Raw genomic sequence first — 18,932 nt, forward strand, 5'->3', positions numbered from 1 at the left:
TAATAAGAAAGTGACACGTATGTATGAATGTTTTACACTTTAGTATTTGATGATTGACATATATTTTATTATTTAAATCTAATAAATATATATTAATCATCTACCGATCTTGTGCATAAATGAAAATATACACCAAGAAGCTCCAGTAAAAATTCACTGTGAATTTTTGAGAAGTTGCAATCAGAAGAAGCTGAATACATCCTGTTCTCCCGAGAATTGTCAACCATATAGGCAAGAATTTTTCCTACCTTCTACCATCGTCTCTCCTTCAATCTTTTTTTTATTACCCTTAAGATTTGGTATATTACACTAGTCACCCCTGATATTTCAAAAATATATAAAAATGTCCTTTTATTTGACTCTATTATGTTTTACTGCCCCATTATCTTTTTATTTTCTGTTGTCCTTGATAACAACTTCAAACATTCAGACCAGCAAATGACTTTGTTTAGTCCCATTCTTCCTTCTCCTCACTTAATTCCTTATCAAATGGCTCACTTCTCCTTAAAATCATGATCTGCATTAGCTCTTTTTGTCCTTGCTAGCTAAATCTCATTCCATACTCATTTGAATCACGATTTGATAGCCTCTGCGTGCGGTGGCAGCGGTGGTGGTGGTTCTCTTAATGATTTGTTGAACTTTTGATATAAATTATTAAATATGAATTTGGAGAAATCTGATGGTGGTGGCTAGGTGGCTGTAATTGTGTGGCTGCAAGCAATACCAAGTCTTATAATTTGTCGAATCCCTAAACCTAAGCCAGTTCTAATACAAGTGGCAAAAGTAATTACTCTTTGAAGATGGAGGTCTCGAGTTCAAATCTCTATTTCTGCATTAACTGAGATTTTACTTTTATAGCAAGTGTAAACTTTTTATGGATAAAAAAAAATTAACAACCAACTCAAATATGAATTTAGCTTATTATTATTTATATAAAGATTTTCTTTATACATGTCTATAGATTTAGGTATCTGCTAGGGTTAAAAATTCTAAAAAATATATTATATTTTTTTTTTATAATAAGTCAAATTTAATTAAAAATCTAAATCTATATAATCGGGCTGAGTTCCAACTTAAACTTGAATACTTCAAACCCAACCTGAAATCTGAACAGTTCTAATTATATACAACTGCCTCTTAGCTGTGTTAGTCATTTTCCATTCTCATATAAAGCTACTGAAGTGTTTGAAAAATCGGTCAAAAATGTCTAATATGATCAATCAATATAATTTGGATAAATGATTAGAATATAAATTTAGTTAGTTAAACAGTATTCCAAATCGAGTCGAACCAAACTGCACATATATTTCAACAGAAAAATAATATAATGTAACTTTTAATTTTTAATATCAAAATTTCACAGAGAATTAGCTATTTAATTTCTTTTTTGAGGTCCAATAGCTTATAATATTCAATAATTCCAATTAAATGATACTCCAGCCATTTTATTTATAATATTAAAATTTGCTTTTATTTATATATAATTATTTTTCTTAATGGAAAACGAAAAACTGTGATATTTAGATGCTTAGCTGCCCAAAGCCATTACGATAGCTCTTGATCCATAAAGAGGAGGAAATCAGATATATAGGGAAAAGATGGAAGAACTGAAATTTTCAACATTTTATATATATATATATATATATATATATATATATATATATCCAAAATTTAATTGTATGTAAATGTAAATTTAAATCTTTATATAAAATAAAAGCTTTATACAAATTGTCAAATTGACAGCCAAAATGGATTTATTTTCGACCATCAAAAAGAGTCCCATTAATACAGAGCTCAATCCCAAACATCATGGGTATATACACTGCCTCTCTGCTACCAACCCAGAAACAAAAGAAAAAGGCTCAAATCTTTCTACAAATGGAAATTACAGTTTCCACACACTAAGCTTGCAAGTAAATCTATATGTTATTAAGGAACCAAGCCAATGACTGATATGACACCAGCTTTAGCTTTCTTTACCCTTTGAAATTCTTGATAGTTCAAATTTAAAAACCCTTTTAGTAGGCTCAAAATCAAGAGCAAACCCTTTTTTAGAGTACAAATACAGATTTTTCTTTTTGCAATCCAAGAAAGTGTATGCTAGCATATAATTAATAAAAAAATAATGGAAATTTTTGTCATTATATCTAATATTTGTTCCTACCATATTTTCCAAATAGGAAAATAAAATAAAATAAATAAAAGAAATATATATATATATACAAGGCGATGCAAAATTTGTGGCCTCATCCTCCCTTGTAATTGTATAGCAATTTAGTTCAACGCATCTAAATTGTTCATATCAACAAAGAGTATTTTGATGCGTGGAAGTGGCTTTTTACTCCAAGAAAATAGCTCTACCCCTTTACTTATATACTCGGTCTCTTATCGAAAGAGAATTCCTTCGACGTCGGCGCAATATTAATTTCATGCTGGGTGCTAACCGGTTCAGGAGCTGGTGCCACTTGACTTGGACCTGGCTCATTATCATCCTTATCATAATCTACGTAACCTAATTCGATTTGCTGTTGGTTTTGATGGCGAAATGATGACGAACCATCTCCGTGATTTGGGTTGTGAGATGACGAACCATCACCATAAACTGGGTGAGATGGAGACGGGGAGTCTGTTTCCCAACCAAAGTTTGATCGTCTAGGGGAATCCATTTCACTCCGGTAGTGGCGGAGTAGGTGCACCGGGGACATGTGATGAGATGGTGTGGCGGGTCTACTGGACATAGGGGTCACGGACCCTTTGTTTTGTTTAATGTGTTTCTTAGCAGTGTGGTGCCAATTTCTTAGAGCTGCGGCTACTCTTTCGTTGAATATTGTTGGTTTCATTGATGAACCCATCTGTTAATATCCAGAGCAAGACATAAGCAAAATATTTTAAAATTAATTCGTTGCCTATTGGCACATCTATTGATTGTTTATATTTGTTATTTACCTGTGTCACAAGGGCATAGAGAGGAAGGGTGACATAGCTGCAAAGTATCTGTATGAGGACCCTGAGAAATATATCACCACAAGTTAATGAAATTTATTAAGATTATAATTGTAATTAGTTCAGCAAATGAGAAAATAAACTTACCCCATTGAAATTCTGATGATTATATCCTCCGAATGTTCATGGAAACAGGATTTTAGCCCAAATTCCTTCTGTAAAGAAGTGGAAAAACAAACTTGGTCGATAATGTGCCACTCAAAAATTTAGACCACACCTGATGTTAATTCGTGGATTATGCTATACCCATTGAAGTAATTAAGAAATAATTTCATATAGACAAGTTTAAATTCACACTATGCCTCAAAGGGGTTTGCTGGCTTACCCAACTCCATGCGAAGAACGCAAGCTGAAAGGCATTCTGCAAATATCAAAAATAATATCAGGGCCGTAAGTTCGTGGGAAAATCATATAATCAAATCCATCATATTATTGACAAACAATGCATTAACATTTATATACGTAACTTAACTTAAGAAATCCAGAAAAAGAAAAGAAAAATTACCTGAAACAGTACAAAATTGATAAGGTAAAGAATAAGGCGAGGACGGTTGAACCAAAAGAGGTCATCGCCAGGCTGAACCACTGGCACTCCCTTCACAACCTCTCCTCTTTCTTGGATTCTAAGTGCCATTTTTGTTATAATCACCTGTAGCTTTGTCCCCACCAGCAGAATTATCTGTCATGCATCATCCACCATTAGATCTACTGATAAGACCAATTTTAAAAATATATATTTATACATATTTTATTACATTAAAAATTAAATTAAATATTAATTTTAATCTAATATATATATATATATATATATATATATATATATATATATATATATATATATATATCTAAGTCAAAATTTAAGTTTGAGCATGTGAATTATACTCACAATTAGCGGAATAAATGGAAGCCATAGATAAGAATACCAGCCTGTACATGGAAATGTCAAGAAAATATCAGAGCTTGGTCAAACAATATTTAGCCATAAAAATTCTCTCTTTTTATGTAGACATGTTTTTTCCATGTCTAGTTTTGAAGCAAAAGAAAATAAGAACAATTTGCTTGATTCTCCCTCTATTTAGCATTATTAATTTAAGGAAGAGGGACTTTATGTTAATTTTCAGATGAATTTTAATTTATAAAATCACCTTAAAAGAAATAAGAAATGGAGTTATTGGGTAATTCTATAGTAACCTACCATGAGTGTTGAAGAGTAAGAAAAAGACAGCAAAGAACCAGATTGGTGGGCTGGATGGAAAAGAAAATAAGAATGATAATTAGATAAAACAGAATAATAATGTATACAAATGGGATCTAAAATAAAAGCAAATGAAAACTAAGTGATTGAAGACTAACCTTATTCCAACAACAACCTTGAAATCCTCTTCCAGTGACCTATTTATATACTTTTGGAAATCAAATTTCATATGGCTTTGAGGTGCCAAATGTGCCTAAAATGAACACAAAGGAAATATATGAACCCATTAGTATAATCCATTGGAGAAAAATATATATATATGCAAACACTTCTCTGCTTCAAAAAATTTAGAACCCAATTGGAAAAAAAGAAGAAAAAAATATAAAAGAACCCCAAAACAAAGAAACCCCTAAAGAATAAAATAAAAGAAAGAAATGTATGAATTTTGAATTATGTAAATGAGTTCTGAAGAGGGAAAAAGTAAAAGAATTACCATGATAAAACCATGTCTCAAGGTCAAATAATCAACTTTAGGAACCGACCTCACAAATTGCCTAAAGAAACAAACCTGCAGGAACATTGTCATCGTGTGAAAGATTGAAAAGAAGTTAAATGTAAACGAAACCCATATATTAATAACAATTTTCATTTGTATATCAACAGTTATTTTTATTATTAAATAAGTTTGATTAAATTTTCAATGTATTAACATATTAATTTAATATTATAGTTGCATGAATAAATTTAACCTAGCGGTAACTATATTGTGCTATAGGTGGCACAATATTAAAAAAAAAAAAACTTAAAAGATAAAGTAATAATAATTCAAAAATGAGGGGAGAGACAGTAAATTAAAATTTAGAATAGTAATAATATAAGGTATTTATATTTATAAATTAAAATGATGGTGAGATTTAAATTTCTTTTGAGTCGACAAAGGAAAAGAGAGTAAATGTGGATTGAAAAAGTCAAAACAATCTGAACAGAAAAGCTCAAAACAGAGGATTCTGTGTTACGTGTATGTCGTTTAGGACGGCCACGGTCTTTTTCTAGATTAGCATTTTAAGACCGTTACCTGATTCTTGTGTTACCGGTAACGACAACGACCCATTACCATTGCCTCTGTTTTTCGAGATTATATTACATGTCTATATTTTTCTTTTTTCTTTATTTTATTTATTTATTTTTAAATCCATTTAAAAGAAGATTTTTATAATATGATTAAGGTTTGAAATTTATTTTAGACCATAAAATTTAGGAGTTCATGTTTTAATCTAATTTACTAAATATGAATTATTTTCTTAATTACTGTTAGGGTCTGTTCAATATTTTATGGATTCACAGTGTGGAAATTACTTTGCATGCATGTGTAACCTTCGTGTTATGTAAAAGGAGGAAATCAACCAAATTGACATATGCATTGACTACTTTATATTGGGTGATTTCTGCCTGCTCTTGCCATACATTTCAATAAATAAATTAATTTTTTTTATCTTAATATTAAAATAATTATATTATATAATTAATATTTAATTAATTAATGTATATTTGAGGAAATTATTCTTAGAATATGAAAAAAAAGTGTTTTAAGATTGAATAGTGCTACAATTTGAAGTTGGCATGGTTAAATTTCTGCCTAATAATAATGCAAACTCGTGTAGAAAAAAAAAAAAAGAATTAAACTAAGATATTTTTCGTCTTTCAATTCTATTTTTCTTGAGGCACATTAATGGCTTTAATGATTGAGGAAAACCGGTTCAATGATTGTGGACACGCAGCTAAAAGGCAAGGACCAAAAGAAAGAATCAATCAAAGTTTTTTTTTTTTTTATTAAGTTGCTTTATTGACCTATTATTAATTAATTAATTAATTAATTAATTTGTGCATTTTCAAAATATATAAATTCTTAGAAAAGGTGGTCTTACTATCCAAATAAGGACTGGTGTCTTGGTCCAGAAGCTCAAGTGCCTTCTCCCAAATGATGTTTCTCTTGCAAACCTGAATCTTTCTGGATCTGTTATACATACATTTCCATATGCAATAATTAAACATCATCAGCATAATCACATCTCTGTATATATGCCAAAAGGTATAAAGATACTCTATTGTTTCGTTCTTTCATAATTTTTAATTTTTTTATTTTAAGTAAAAATATATATAATTATAAATCGTCACAAAAATAAAATATTTTACCGTTAAAAAGTCAGAATTGCAAATATTCAATTGTCTTTGTTACGATTATTATACTGCTTATAATATTAGACCTTAACAATTTTAAATTTTATCATTTTACCGTCGAATTTCAAAACAATAAGTGATCCAATAATAATGACTAATCAAAGTAAATAAACTCTTTTCAAGATGAAATATTTATTTTATTTATTGCACTATTTGTAATCATACCATTTTTATTTAAAAAAAATACATAAATTTGAAGTTATGAGATTGTAAGACTATAAAATAGTTAGTAATTGGGTTAGACCTATAGCTTACCGTGTGAGAACTGGTATTCAGCCGTTCTTGTTTCCTTTTCCCATGATTTCCAACGTCGCATCTATAATTCATAGCAGATTCAATAGAAGAAAAAATTAGAAAAATATTAAAAATATATATATTTTTTTATTAAATTTATATGATATTTTTTATTTTTTTTAATTATAGTTTTTCTTTGGTTGTTTTTGAAAAATAACTAAAACATAATTATATTGTAAATTTTCTAGGAAAATTTTAAAACTAAATTAAAAAAAAAACAGTATTTAAAAAAAATCTACACAATAAAAATGATACTTTTATTAATTTTAAAATATTTTTAAAAATAACCTTTTCTACACCAAATGCCTTACCATTTCTCATCCACTATGAATGTGCCCAAATAGCATTAATATATTTCTATAAAAATGTTAATTACTTCCACTCTAGTTCTACATACACTTTATCAGAAAATAAGAATGCGTTCACATGTCATATTAATCGACACGTACATTTAAAATTTATTTTCTAAAATATTTCCCCCGATAATAAAATCAAAAATAATAATTCCAATGAATGATGACATATAATGAGTATTAATATATATATATTATTTGGATGGAAATAAAGATGATACCTTGGCTCTGCCCAAAGCCATTGTGAGAACACACAATACAGCACATGGAAGACGGCCAACACGAATATGAAAATATGCAGTTGATGAATCCCATCTGACGACATAAACGGGACTTTACCCTGCATCCCCCAGAAGGAAAAATAGAAAAGAAACTCATAATTAAAATTAGTAAGCCAGAAAATTCCACTTACGTTTCAATAATTTTCTTGGCCAAGAAAATTCTACTTCTCACTCAAGAAAATTCCTATATATGTATATAGTTATGTACTGTTCGCCCACTGAATTTGATTATAGTCATCTCTTTTTCTATACAAAGCAAAAGGGAATTTCTTTAGTGCCACTCTACCTCCACATTATGCAAAATTTGATTCCAATGTATCTTCTATTCATTTATTTTTAGATAAGATATATGCGTGTGTGTGTATATAAATAATGTATAAATGCATACCTCACCACATTGGTCTGTGGTTTCACCGGCCAAGAACCGCCGAAACCGTCCGCCGGAATCCGATATCATGAGAAGTCTCCTGCGGTTTTCATAATCTTCACTTGTTTGTGTCTCTTCAGACTTATCTATTTCTTCTTCTTCCTTCTTGCTGCATGGATGCCATGTCGATCCAACACTTTCTGGTATACATATTTTCGAAATTACACCTTGTCCCACCGTTAGGAGCAGTGATATGAATCCTAATAACATCAGTTCTACACACCAAAAACAGCAAAAAGATGTTAGAACAAACAAGTTAATATATAGTTTTCGAAATTTCAAAAGATCATAAAGATTATGTAGTTGTTTTTTGTTTTTTGTTTTCTTTAACCTGATTTGATCTTTTCAAGTGCTTCATAAAGGGCTCTCTTGTGTTTCTTCTTTAACCACTGCAAAATTTTGCAAAAATTCATACCAAGACTTTTAATTTAAAATACTATTCATGAACTATATATATATATGTACATATATTATCTTACCTTTCCTATAAGATGAATGATGTATTCAATGATTATCGAGATTAAAACTAAAACAAAACAAACTATAGCAACTGCCCATGTTGGCGTTTCCTCTAAAGATCTTCCTCCACCACCTCCTGCCATGGAAGCAACCTTTTTTACCCGTTCTTGACAGAAAGAAAAAGATCAAGAGACCCAGCAAACACTTCTGTGTATTATCAAGAAGAGCTAGTGCAAGGAGTCCACTAAGAAGTGATGAAGTTACGTAAAATTAACTAAGAGAGAGAGAGAGAGAGAGGTATAGTAGGCAAATTCATTTCAGTTTGGAGATATATAGGAAAAGGGAAGTGGGTGAATTTAAGGAAAGAAACAAAAAATTAAATCATTTATTTGAAGCATGAAAGAAAGAAAAATAAGAAAAGGAAAAAGAGAAAAGATAAGAGGGGCAAAGGTGGAAAACTTTGACTTTGTGAACGCGTTACAGAAACAGAGAGAAAAAGGGCAAAAAAGAAAAAGAAAAGAAATAAATAAAAAAAAATTGACAGGAGATCACTTGACTTGATCAAATAATTCAAAGGCACAGATTAATTTGACTAATGATATCGAAAATAGAAAAGTAGGGTCCATTTTCTTGATCATTATTTTATCGCCGTTCGTTGCTCATGTCAAGTCAACCCTTTATATTTTAAGTGTTTTGTGTAGGCAAAATTTGATATATGCCATTCTTACCAAAAAAAATAAAAATTATATATATAATATTTATCATCAATTTATATACGCATTAAGCTTTTAATTGGTTGTCATTAATTTGTGGACGTGGAAGAAACTGGGCTTGTTAATTGCTTTCATTACAAAACAAATTTTATGAATAAATATTTTCTTTTAATTACATTGCCACTCCATCAGAATGCACAATTGCTGATTCTTTTTTCTTTCTTTGAACGCTTCAGAAGTGCTGATTGACTTGACTGGTACAAATTAACGAATCATATAAGCCAAGATTTTGACGGGTAATTTAATCAGCATTACTGAATTTTCATTTTAGTTATTAAATTCTTAATTTATTTTATTTCATTTAATCAATTTTAATTAAAAATAATATAAATGAGTAAATTCAATTAAAATCTAAAATTGATTAATTGAAAAAGTAATTAAATTAAATTCATAAATATATGACATACTACTATTGTTGTCACGGCCCCCAGTCAATTAATAACTTTTAAAGTCCTAATTAATTTTAAAAATTCTTATAATAGCATATTTATATCTCTGAATTTGTATTGATTAGTCAATTTAACATTTCAATTTTCGGTTTGACATAATAGACACTTGAATTTTATTCTTTTTTAATATTTAAATACTTTTAATTTAACCTAAATTACACTTGAATTTTATTTTTTCACAATATTTAAACACCTCAATACAATATACATGGATGTATTAAATAAAAACACACATCAAAAAGTGTTAAAATATCACAAAAAAAAAGTTAAGGTATTTATTAGATTATATCAAAATTAGGAGTGTTAAACTGACTAAATGGTAAAAATTAAGGGGCATAAATATGAATTTGGCTGTTGGTTTTTTTTTTTCTTTGTTTTTGATCCATGAGGAAAGCCCAACTATTGAGCCCATTAAAGTCTTATTTAGACTTTCTATTTTGGGAGCATATTATTAAAAAAACGGGTCTGCCACTATCTAAAATATAAGGACAGAAAAGAGATGAGAAGTATATAACAAACACATAACAGAGAAAGAGAAAAGAGAGAGGAGAAGAGAAGAGAATACACAGCAGCAGAAAAGTTTCGTTTCCTGTAGATTGAACCGTTGGATCGTCGTGATTTTTGGACAGCAGCTACACAGCATCTGGGCCAATATTTTGGACGGTGGAGATCGGGTTTTGAGGTCCGGAGGTCGGGTTTCGTTGGTCTAGACAGTAGCTAATTTTCTGGTGATATATTTCTTATCTTGGCTCTATTTTGATTCCATACACCTTGATGTGCTTACTTCCAATGATATGATGATTTTGTATGCCTCTAGTATTATCTAGAGAAGACTTTGCATTGCTCCTTTGATGATGATAGTGGATTTAAGCGGCCAAAATAGTCCCGTGGTTTTTCCCTAGTTTATGGGTTTTTCACGCTAAAATTTCGGTGTCTTTGTGTTGTTGTGTGCTTACTGTTTTAGCTCAATATCTTGGTGCATAGCAGTGGTATTGTGTGTGTTCTAATTGCATTAAGAACACCCTATTTGTTTGCATCCTCAGGGGTTCATTCAAGTTGGGAAAGTTTAGACAAACGGAGATTAATTCCGCATTTATTTGTTTACCGTTTGTGGCTGTTTTTCCCATCAAATTGGTATCAGAACCTGGTTCTTCTGTATTGGGTTAAACTTGTTTGAATGATGGAAGCTAACACAAGTATGATGATCAATTTGAATGGTTCTAATTATCATATTTGGAAAGGCAAGATGGAAGACCTACTTTATGTGAAGGATTATTATTTGCCTGTGTTTAATACTGATAAACCTGAGAGTAAAACAGATGCAGAGTGGAATATTTTGCATAGACAGGTTTGTGGGTATACTCGTCAATGGGTTGATGATAATGTTTTGAACCATATCAGCGGAGAGACTCATGCTCGCACTTTGTGGAACAAGCTTGAACAGTTGTATGCTAGAAAGACCGGAAACAATAAATTGTTCTTAATAAAACAGATGATGAGCTTGAAATACCATGATGGAACTCCTGTCACTGATCATTTGAATTCTTTTTAGGGAATCATAAATCAACTTGCAGGAATGGGTATCAAGTTTGAAGATGAGATATAAGGCTTGTGGCTCCTAGGCACTTTACCGGACTCATGGGAAACTTTTAGAACATCATTGTCCAACTCTGCAGTAGATGGTATTATCACCATGGAATTAGCTAAAGGCAGTGTTTTAAATGAAGAGATGAGAAGAAAGTCACAAAGTTCTTCTTCACATTCTGATGTCTTAGTTACAGAAAGCAGGGGGAGAAGTCAGAGTAGAGGTCCAGGTAACAAAGGGAAGCATCGAAGTAAATCCAAAGGAAAGTTTGTTGATTTTGAGTGCTATCATTGTGGTAGAAAAGGGCACACAATACAGTGCAATTGAAAAGGAGAAGAAGAAGAGCGATTACAGCAATCAAAAGAACCATAAGAAAGATGAGGGTGGTAATGGCAATGCTGAAGTTAACACTACTACCGATGAGTTCCTTATTTGTTCTGATCTTGATATGATCAACATTGCACATGTTGATTCGAGCTGGGTTATTGATAGTGGTGCTACATGTCATGTAACATCACAGTATGATTTTATTCATCTTATACTCCAGGTAACTTTGGTAATGTTAGGATGGGTAATAATGGACTATCAAAGATTGCAGGCATCGGAGATATTTGTTTGAAGTTTGACACTGGGATAGAGTTGGTTTTACATAATGTAAAACATGTTCCAGATATGAGACTTAATTTGATCTCCGTGGGCCTACTTGATGATGATGGTTACAGCAACAACTTTGGTAATGGAATATGGAAACTCACTCGTGGTTCTTTGATCGTGGCTAGAGGTAAAAGATGCTCAAAGTTGTACATGACACATCCGAAGATCTTCAAGGATAGGGTAAATGTTGTGGTGAATACTGACATGACTGATTTATGGCATAAGAGACTTGGTCACATGAGTGAAAAGGGGATATCTCTTTTGTTGAAGAGAAATGTGTTACCGGGTGTGCATGATATTCATCTAAAGAAGTGTTCTCACTGTTTGGCAGATAAACAGAACATGGTTTCCTTTAAGAGCCATCCTCCTTCCAGGAAGGAGAGTATACTTGATCTGGTGCACTCTGATGTTTGTGGTCCTATGAAGACTAGGACCCTTGGTGGTTGCTCCTACTTTGTCACATTCATTGATGATCACTCCAGAAAGGTATGGGTTTATACCTTGAAATCTAAAGATCAAGTATTTGAAGTGTTTAAGCAGTTTCATGCCTTGATTGAGAGACAGACTGGAAAGAAGCTTAAGTGTATTCGGACAGATAATGGAGGTGAATACATTGGCCCATTTGATGCTTATTGTAGAGATCATGGTATTCGACATCAAAAGAGTCCTCCCAAGACACCACAGTTGAACGGATTAGCGAGCGGATGAACAGAACTTTGATGGAGCGTGTCGGGATGTTTGTTGTCACATGCGGTACGCCAAGTTCATTCGGGAGAAGCTTTGAATACGGTACATGTTATTAATCTAACTCCTTGTGTTCCTTTATCTTTTGATGTACCGGCGGGGGTTTGGAGTGGCAAAGATGTTTCTTACGGTCACTTAAGGGTCTTTGGATGCAAAGCTTTTGTGCACATTCCTAAAGATGAAAGATCAAAGCTTGATGTGAAGTCAAAACCATGTGTTTTCTTGGGTTATGGCCAAGATGAGTTTGGTTATGATTATATGATCCCTGTCCACAAGAAACTTATTTGAAGCCGAGATATTGTGTTTGTTGAAGATCGGACCACGAAAGATGTTGAGAAGAAAGAGACAGTTCCTCAACATAATGATGATGTTCTTGATTTGGATCCGGTGCCTCCTCGGCATGTAGAACCACCTCTTGACGATGATGTTCGAATGATGAACAACATGATCGATGATATTGATGCTCCGAACAGCCAGAGGTGGATGAAGAATTTCATTCGGAGATACCGGTACCGGACGTGCCACCATTTGTCCCACTTAGGCGGTCTACAAGAGATCGTCATCCTTCCACTCATTTTTCGGCCTAATGAGTATGTCTTACTCAACGATGGGGAGAGCACGAGTGTTATGCAGAGGCCATGGAAGATGAGCACAAAAGGGAGTGGGTTGAAGCCATGCAAGATGAGATGAATTCCTTACATGAGAATAATACTTTTGAGTTGGTGAAGTTGCCTAAAGGCAAGAGAGCTTTGAAGAACAAGTGGGTCTACAAAGTGAAGACTGAAGAGCACACCACACAACCTAGGTACAAGGCTAGATTGGTGGTCAAAGGGTTCAGTCAGAGAAAGGGTATTGATTTTGATGAGATTTTCTCTCCGGTCGTGAAGATGGGATCTATTCGGGTTGTTCTTGGTTTGGCAGCCAGCCTTGATCTTGAGGTTGAACAGATGGATGTCAAAACAGCTTTTCTTCATGGTGACTTGGATAAAGAAATCTACATGGAGCAACCTGAAGGTTTTCAGGTTAAGGGAAAAGAAGGCTATGTGTGTAGACTTCAAAAGAGTCTTTATGGGTTGAAGCAAGCACCAAGACAGTGTTACAAGAAGTTTGAGTCAGTTATGGGGGAGCAAAATTACCGAAAGATTACTTTAGACCATTGTGTTTTCTTCCAGAGGTTTGGTGATGATGATTTCATCATTTTATTATTATATGTTGATGACATGTTAATTGTTGGCAAGAATGCAGGAAGAATTACTCAGCTGAAGATACAATTGAGCAAGTCTTTTGCTATGAAGATACATGTATATGAAGATACATGTTAATTGGGTTTTTTTTTTCTTTGTTTTTGACCCATGAGGAAAGCCCAACTATTGAGCCCATTAAAGTCTTATTTAGACTTTCTATTTTGGGAGCATATTATTAAAAAAACGGGTCTGCCACTATCTAAAATATAAGGACAGAAAAGAGAGGAGAAGTATATAACAAACACATAACAGAGAAAGAGAAAAGAGAGAGGAGAAGAGAAGAGAATACACAGCAGTAGAAAAGTTCCATTTCCCGTAGATTGAACCGTTGGATCGTCGTGATTTTTGGACAGCAACTACACAGCATCTGGGCCAATATTTTGGACGGTGGAGATCGGGTTTTGAGGTCTGGAGGTCGGGTTTCATTGGTCTGGACAGTAGCTAATTTTCTGGTGATATATTTCTTATCTTGGCTCTATTTTGATTCCATACATCTTGATGTGCTTACTTCCAAGGATATGATGATTTTGTATGCCTCTAGTATTATCTAGAGAAGACTTTGTATTGCTCCTTTGATGATGATAGTAGATTTAAGCGGCCAAAATGGTCCCGTGGTTTTTCCCTAGTTTATGGATTTTCCACGCTAAAATTTCGATGTCTTTGTGTTGTTGTGTGCTTACTGTTTTAGCTCAATATCTTGGTGCATAGCAGTGGTATTGTGTGTGTTCTAATTGCATTAAGAACACCCTATTTGTTTGCATCCTCAGGGGTTCATTCAAGTTGGGAAAGTTTAGACAAACGGAGATTAATTCCGCATTTATTTATTTACCGTTTGTGGCTGTTTTTCCCATCATTTGGCCTATGTATTATGACATATATATTTTGTAAATGTTAAACTTTAGGCTAGAAATATTTGACAATTATAAACATATTCATGAAATATGGTGACTTTCTCAAACTTTTACAACATGCTAATAATTAGACTAGAATTTAGTAGATCAAATTGTTAAAATTAAATTTTTAATGGGTCACAATCAAATTTTGAATGAGAGCAATTTCGTAAACATCATGAAAATAGGAATTTCTTAAACAATTTGTATGGCTCTGCCACTAGTATCCATATCTCTCACTATATAAAATGATAGACTCCTATTAATATTAATAGATAATAAAGGAAGAAACTGAAGCACAAAACTTTTTCAATTCTCAATTCTCATATAAGAGAATAATAACATGAGAAGATTGATACCTATGATTTTATGCAATTGGTGTTAAATGCCATTGCCTGACTGCATTATAACATGAGAAGATTATACTATACCATTAAGATATTGTCCTACTTAAAAACGATATTTCATTATACAATATACACGACCACTAAAAATCGAAGGAATAGATATTTTATAAATTATTTTTTGTATATAACCATAAGCTTAATTAGACTGGCATGGCATACATGTATAGTTTGAATTTAGTTACTCCTAGTCCTCTAAGACAGTACCAAGTGAATGTTTTTTAATTAAAATTTTACACCTAAATATATCCTTAATTTTAGGTATACGACTATAATAAGTTAGTAAGAATATTTCTAATGTACTTCTTTTATACGTCAGATTCTTTATTTTAAAGAGTTATACTATAAAAACGACACTCCAATGCATTCTTTATTTTTTAAATATAAAGTAAATAGTTAATTTGGTTCACAAAATATGGAGAGTAAAAATTCATCATCTATTCTATATTTAATAAATACACTGCAAGTTTTTATTTATTTGATTTAATTGATATTTGTAATTCTTGTATTTCTATTAGTAAAAGTTAAAAAGAAAATTAAAAAAAATTAAAATTATTAATATTTATAGAAATAAAAGTAAAATATAGAATAAAAAATAAAAAGCACTATTGGAATGCTCTAAGCTATGAAAAAGATAAAGTATTAGCAGAATTATAGAACCGAGCCGTGGTAACAGAAGAGAAAGAGCCAAAAAATATTTATAATATTTAAATTTGAACTACTGCATTATTTAAAAAAACTAATTAATAAAAGAATGATACTTTATTTTATTTTTTATATCATTCCCACTCTAAAAATTAACTATCATTTTATTAATTCTAATTAATTTTTGAAGTAAGATTAATATAAAAAATAGAATAAAATTTTATAGTTTTGTTATAGAGTTTTTTTAATAATGCAATGGATCATAATCATATAATAATTTCTCAAATTATAAAGGCTGTTGATCTAGTGAATTAGACATGACCAAGATTAAGGGCGCAAGTGACAAAATGTAAAAACCACCGTACGTAACTAGTGATGATTGTGTTAACATTGACCAAACTCCTAAACTGGAAGTATTATGAAAAATTAAGAGTTTAATACACATTGTTGAAGATTGAATGATGATCCATTCGTCTATGTATAACGTTTTAATTAAACATTTTGACTATATTTTGAAACCAATCTTTACTTTTCAAGTCTCCTTAATTTTGTGATCATTACATGGATACTTTACACATCAAAATGACATAATTTCCGCTTATCATCATCAAAATGGAAGATTATATATATAAACAGTTCAAATAGAGATTAATCAAGAATGGCGAGAGCAATGCAAAATGTATAAAGGACTGTTCACACCTAAAGCCGAACCGTACGTTGGTTATGACCCAATTCGGGAAATTAGGGCATAGAAAAAGAAAAAGAAAATTTCTGTCAAAGAAGGATATAATTTCTGTCAAACAAATAATTTTTGACCTAATTTTTCTCGTTGTTTGTGTTGCATTTGGATAGTCTTATCAAAGATATAATTATTAGATTGGCAGGCAGGCAGAAATGTAGTATGAGGATCAGGTAACGTGTATAAATTGAAAATCTGATATGATATCGTATGCATATAATATAATGCAGTAGGGGCCTTATATAAGCTTGATCGCATATTTTGTACCTTCTTGTTTTCATACATGCATGTCCTAAACAATTGTTTTTTTATTTTTTTTTTTCTTTTTGCAAGGACTTTTCTTTATTCCCTGCAACCGACCTGCAATGTTTGACAATTGAAATCACGTGAATTCTCCAGGTTTAGAAGTGAGTATATATATCTTCCGCTATTATCTAATCAGTTTAATATTTTAATTTTTTATTTAATTTAATAAATATTTTAATTTTTTATTTAATTTTTTAATTTTTTTATAATTTTCATTCAATATATCTATATATATATATTATATAAAAAATATTTTCAATACAAATTTAAAAATATAAATATATATTTAGCATATATATTTTTTATATCACTAATCTTTACTAATATTAAAATTCAGAATAATTACCTTATCAAATGAAGAGATATACTTAAAATTCTCATTTACAATTATTGATATTATTAACATTTATTGTCAATATCAACACCTCAAAAATTATAATAGCTTGAGTTATATTTCCTTTTTAGTATTATTAATTTAAAATTATGTTTAATTTTTTCTTATTCTTTTGTTACTCTAATTATTATAATCAAATTATAGTTTAAATAATCGCATACTAAATAATTGATAAGTTTAACTCAATTCTGATTGTATCAATATATTTTACCTAATTGTACATTTTCTCATAGACTTGAATTTAGTTTCTTTTAGTGCATTGTATAACTATTGGTCTTTTTATTTAAATAATAAAAACATATTTTTATAACTAGTCTCGTTATTATTCACCTAATAAAATAAATTATTTATTTAATATGAAAGATATATATTTTAAATATTGTAGAAAGCTCGTTATATTTATCAAATTTAAGAATTATATTATTAAATACTAAATTTAAGAAGTAAAAAAGATGGTATATAAGTATTATATTTTTATAATTAAATGAAATATAATGTATATGGCCATATAATACAATTTAATTAAATTTGTATGAGAATTAAATAGAATATAGTATCAAGATTTAGTGATTATGTATTGCAAAATTTACAAATGACTCGTTATAATAATTCATGATTACTATTTCAAGATAATAAATGTTTCCTCAATAATATGAGCTCTTTATTAAAATAATATTCTAAAATATATTTAATAGTTACATAGTTCTAGATCATGATTTGATTTTGATAATTTTAAATCTTCATCTTATTTGATATTTTAATATCTATAGTTTAAATTAGATTTGCATGAGACTCGTTACATTTAAAACTTTCAAATTAAATTATTAAAATTAAAATTATTGTTTTAAAAATTTATTAATCTATTATAAATTATTTATAAATAATATATTACAAATATTCAAATTAGACAATGATTTTATTTTAAAATTAATTTAAATAAATTTAATAAATATATTAATTACAATAAGTTCTTTTCTAAATTAAACATACATAACAAGTATATTATATAATTTTTAAATTATACAACTCTTCACTTATCAAACTCATTAAAAATAATATTTTGAATTTGTCCATTTACAAAATTTATAATAATAACCTAGTTGTATTTGTTTTATCAAAGAATAAACTTGTATTACATAAGAATACCGACTTGGGTATCATAATACAACAGACTCCTCAACTCAGGAGGAGGAGATACAATCCAATTATAGGGGCAATAAGAGAAATTATTAGATAGATTCAGTCTACCACGTCATCTATAGACTAAATTAATTACACAGTGACATGTAGTTTTATTTATTAATTATAATATTTTTATTGATTGATATATTTATTAGCAATAACAAATTTAAAATCCAATAAGTAAAAATACTACAATTAATAAATGCAGCGAACCCACTTTGATAACGAAGGCTGAGATAACTCCTTCATAGCTTGATTACCCAAAGAGTTTCTAACCAAACTAACTTCCAGTAGCTTCTGCCAGCTGATAAGGCAATATCAACTGGGTTCGGCTCCTCATGGTTAAAAACAATCGAACTCCTCATCTTCCAAATTGTCCAACATAGGTACATTATGTGATCCAGTAAAGATACTAACCTCTATTTCTCGAACAGTAAAGCTTCCCGATCTTGTGATAACAATTTGTAGCCTGTTTTAACAAAGTACTATCGCCTCGCTTCAGGCTGCCAAACTAGCCTATCCGTCATCTTTCTTGGACCAATCGGAATTCTCAAGATGGCGTCTCTCGATTCTATGAAAAACAGTTCATTCACCAGGTTTACGTTCCATGATCTAGGTTGTTCCACAAAGAGGTCACTCACCACTAAAACATTACCCCTATTTGTCAATCTAG

At 30.6% G+C, this 18,932-nt stretch overlaps 1 protein-coding gene across 1 annotated transcript; it reads right to left on the reverse strand.

Annotated features, from left to right (window-relative positions):
* Window positions 1–2,108: 2,108 nt before the first annotated feature.
* On the reverse strand, window positions 2,109–8,901 carry LOC8286030 (MLO-like protein 6). Its single transcript, XM_002526326.4, is given in 16 exon segments — window positions 2,109–2,852; window positions 2,947–3,007; window positions 3,091–3,158; window positions 3,329–3,364; window positions 3,509–3,682; window positions 3,890–3,930; window positions 4,199–4,248; window positions 4,357–4,451; window positions 4,692–4,766; window positions 6,124–6,212; window positions 6,692–6,752; window positions 7,305–7,337; window positions 7,340–7,423; window positions 7,753–8,006; window positions 8,123–8,180; window positions 8,271–8,901. Coding segments are annotated over 16 exon segments (1,785 nt in total). The 5' UTR covers window positions 8,394–8,901; the 3' UTR covers window positions 2,109–2,369.
* Window positions 8,902–18,932: the final 10,031 nt, after the last annotated feature.

The sequence above is a fragment of the Ricinus communis genome, chromosome 8, assembly GCF_019578655.1.
Source record: "Ricinus communis isolate WT05 ecotype wild-type chromosome 8, ASM1957865v1, whole genome shotgun sequence".
Taxonomy (NCBI): domain Eukaryota; kingdom Viridiplantae; phylum Streptophyta; class Magnoliopsida; order Malpighiales; family Euphorbiaceae; genus Ricinus; species Ricinus communis.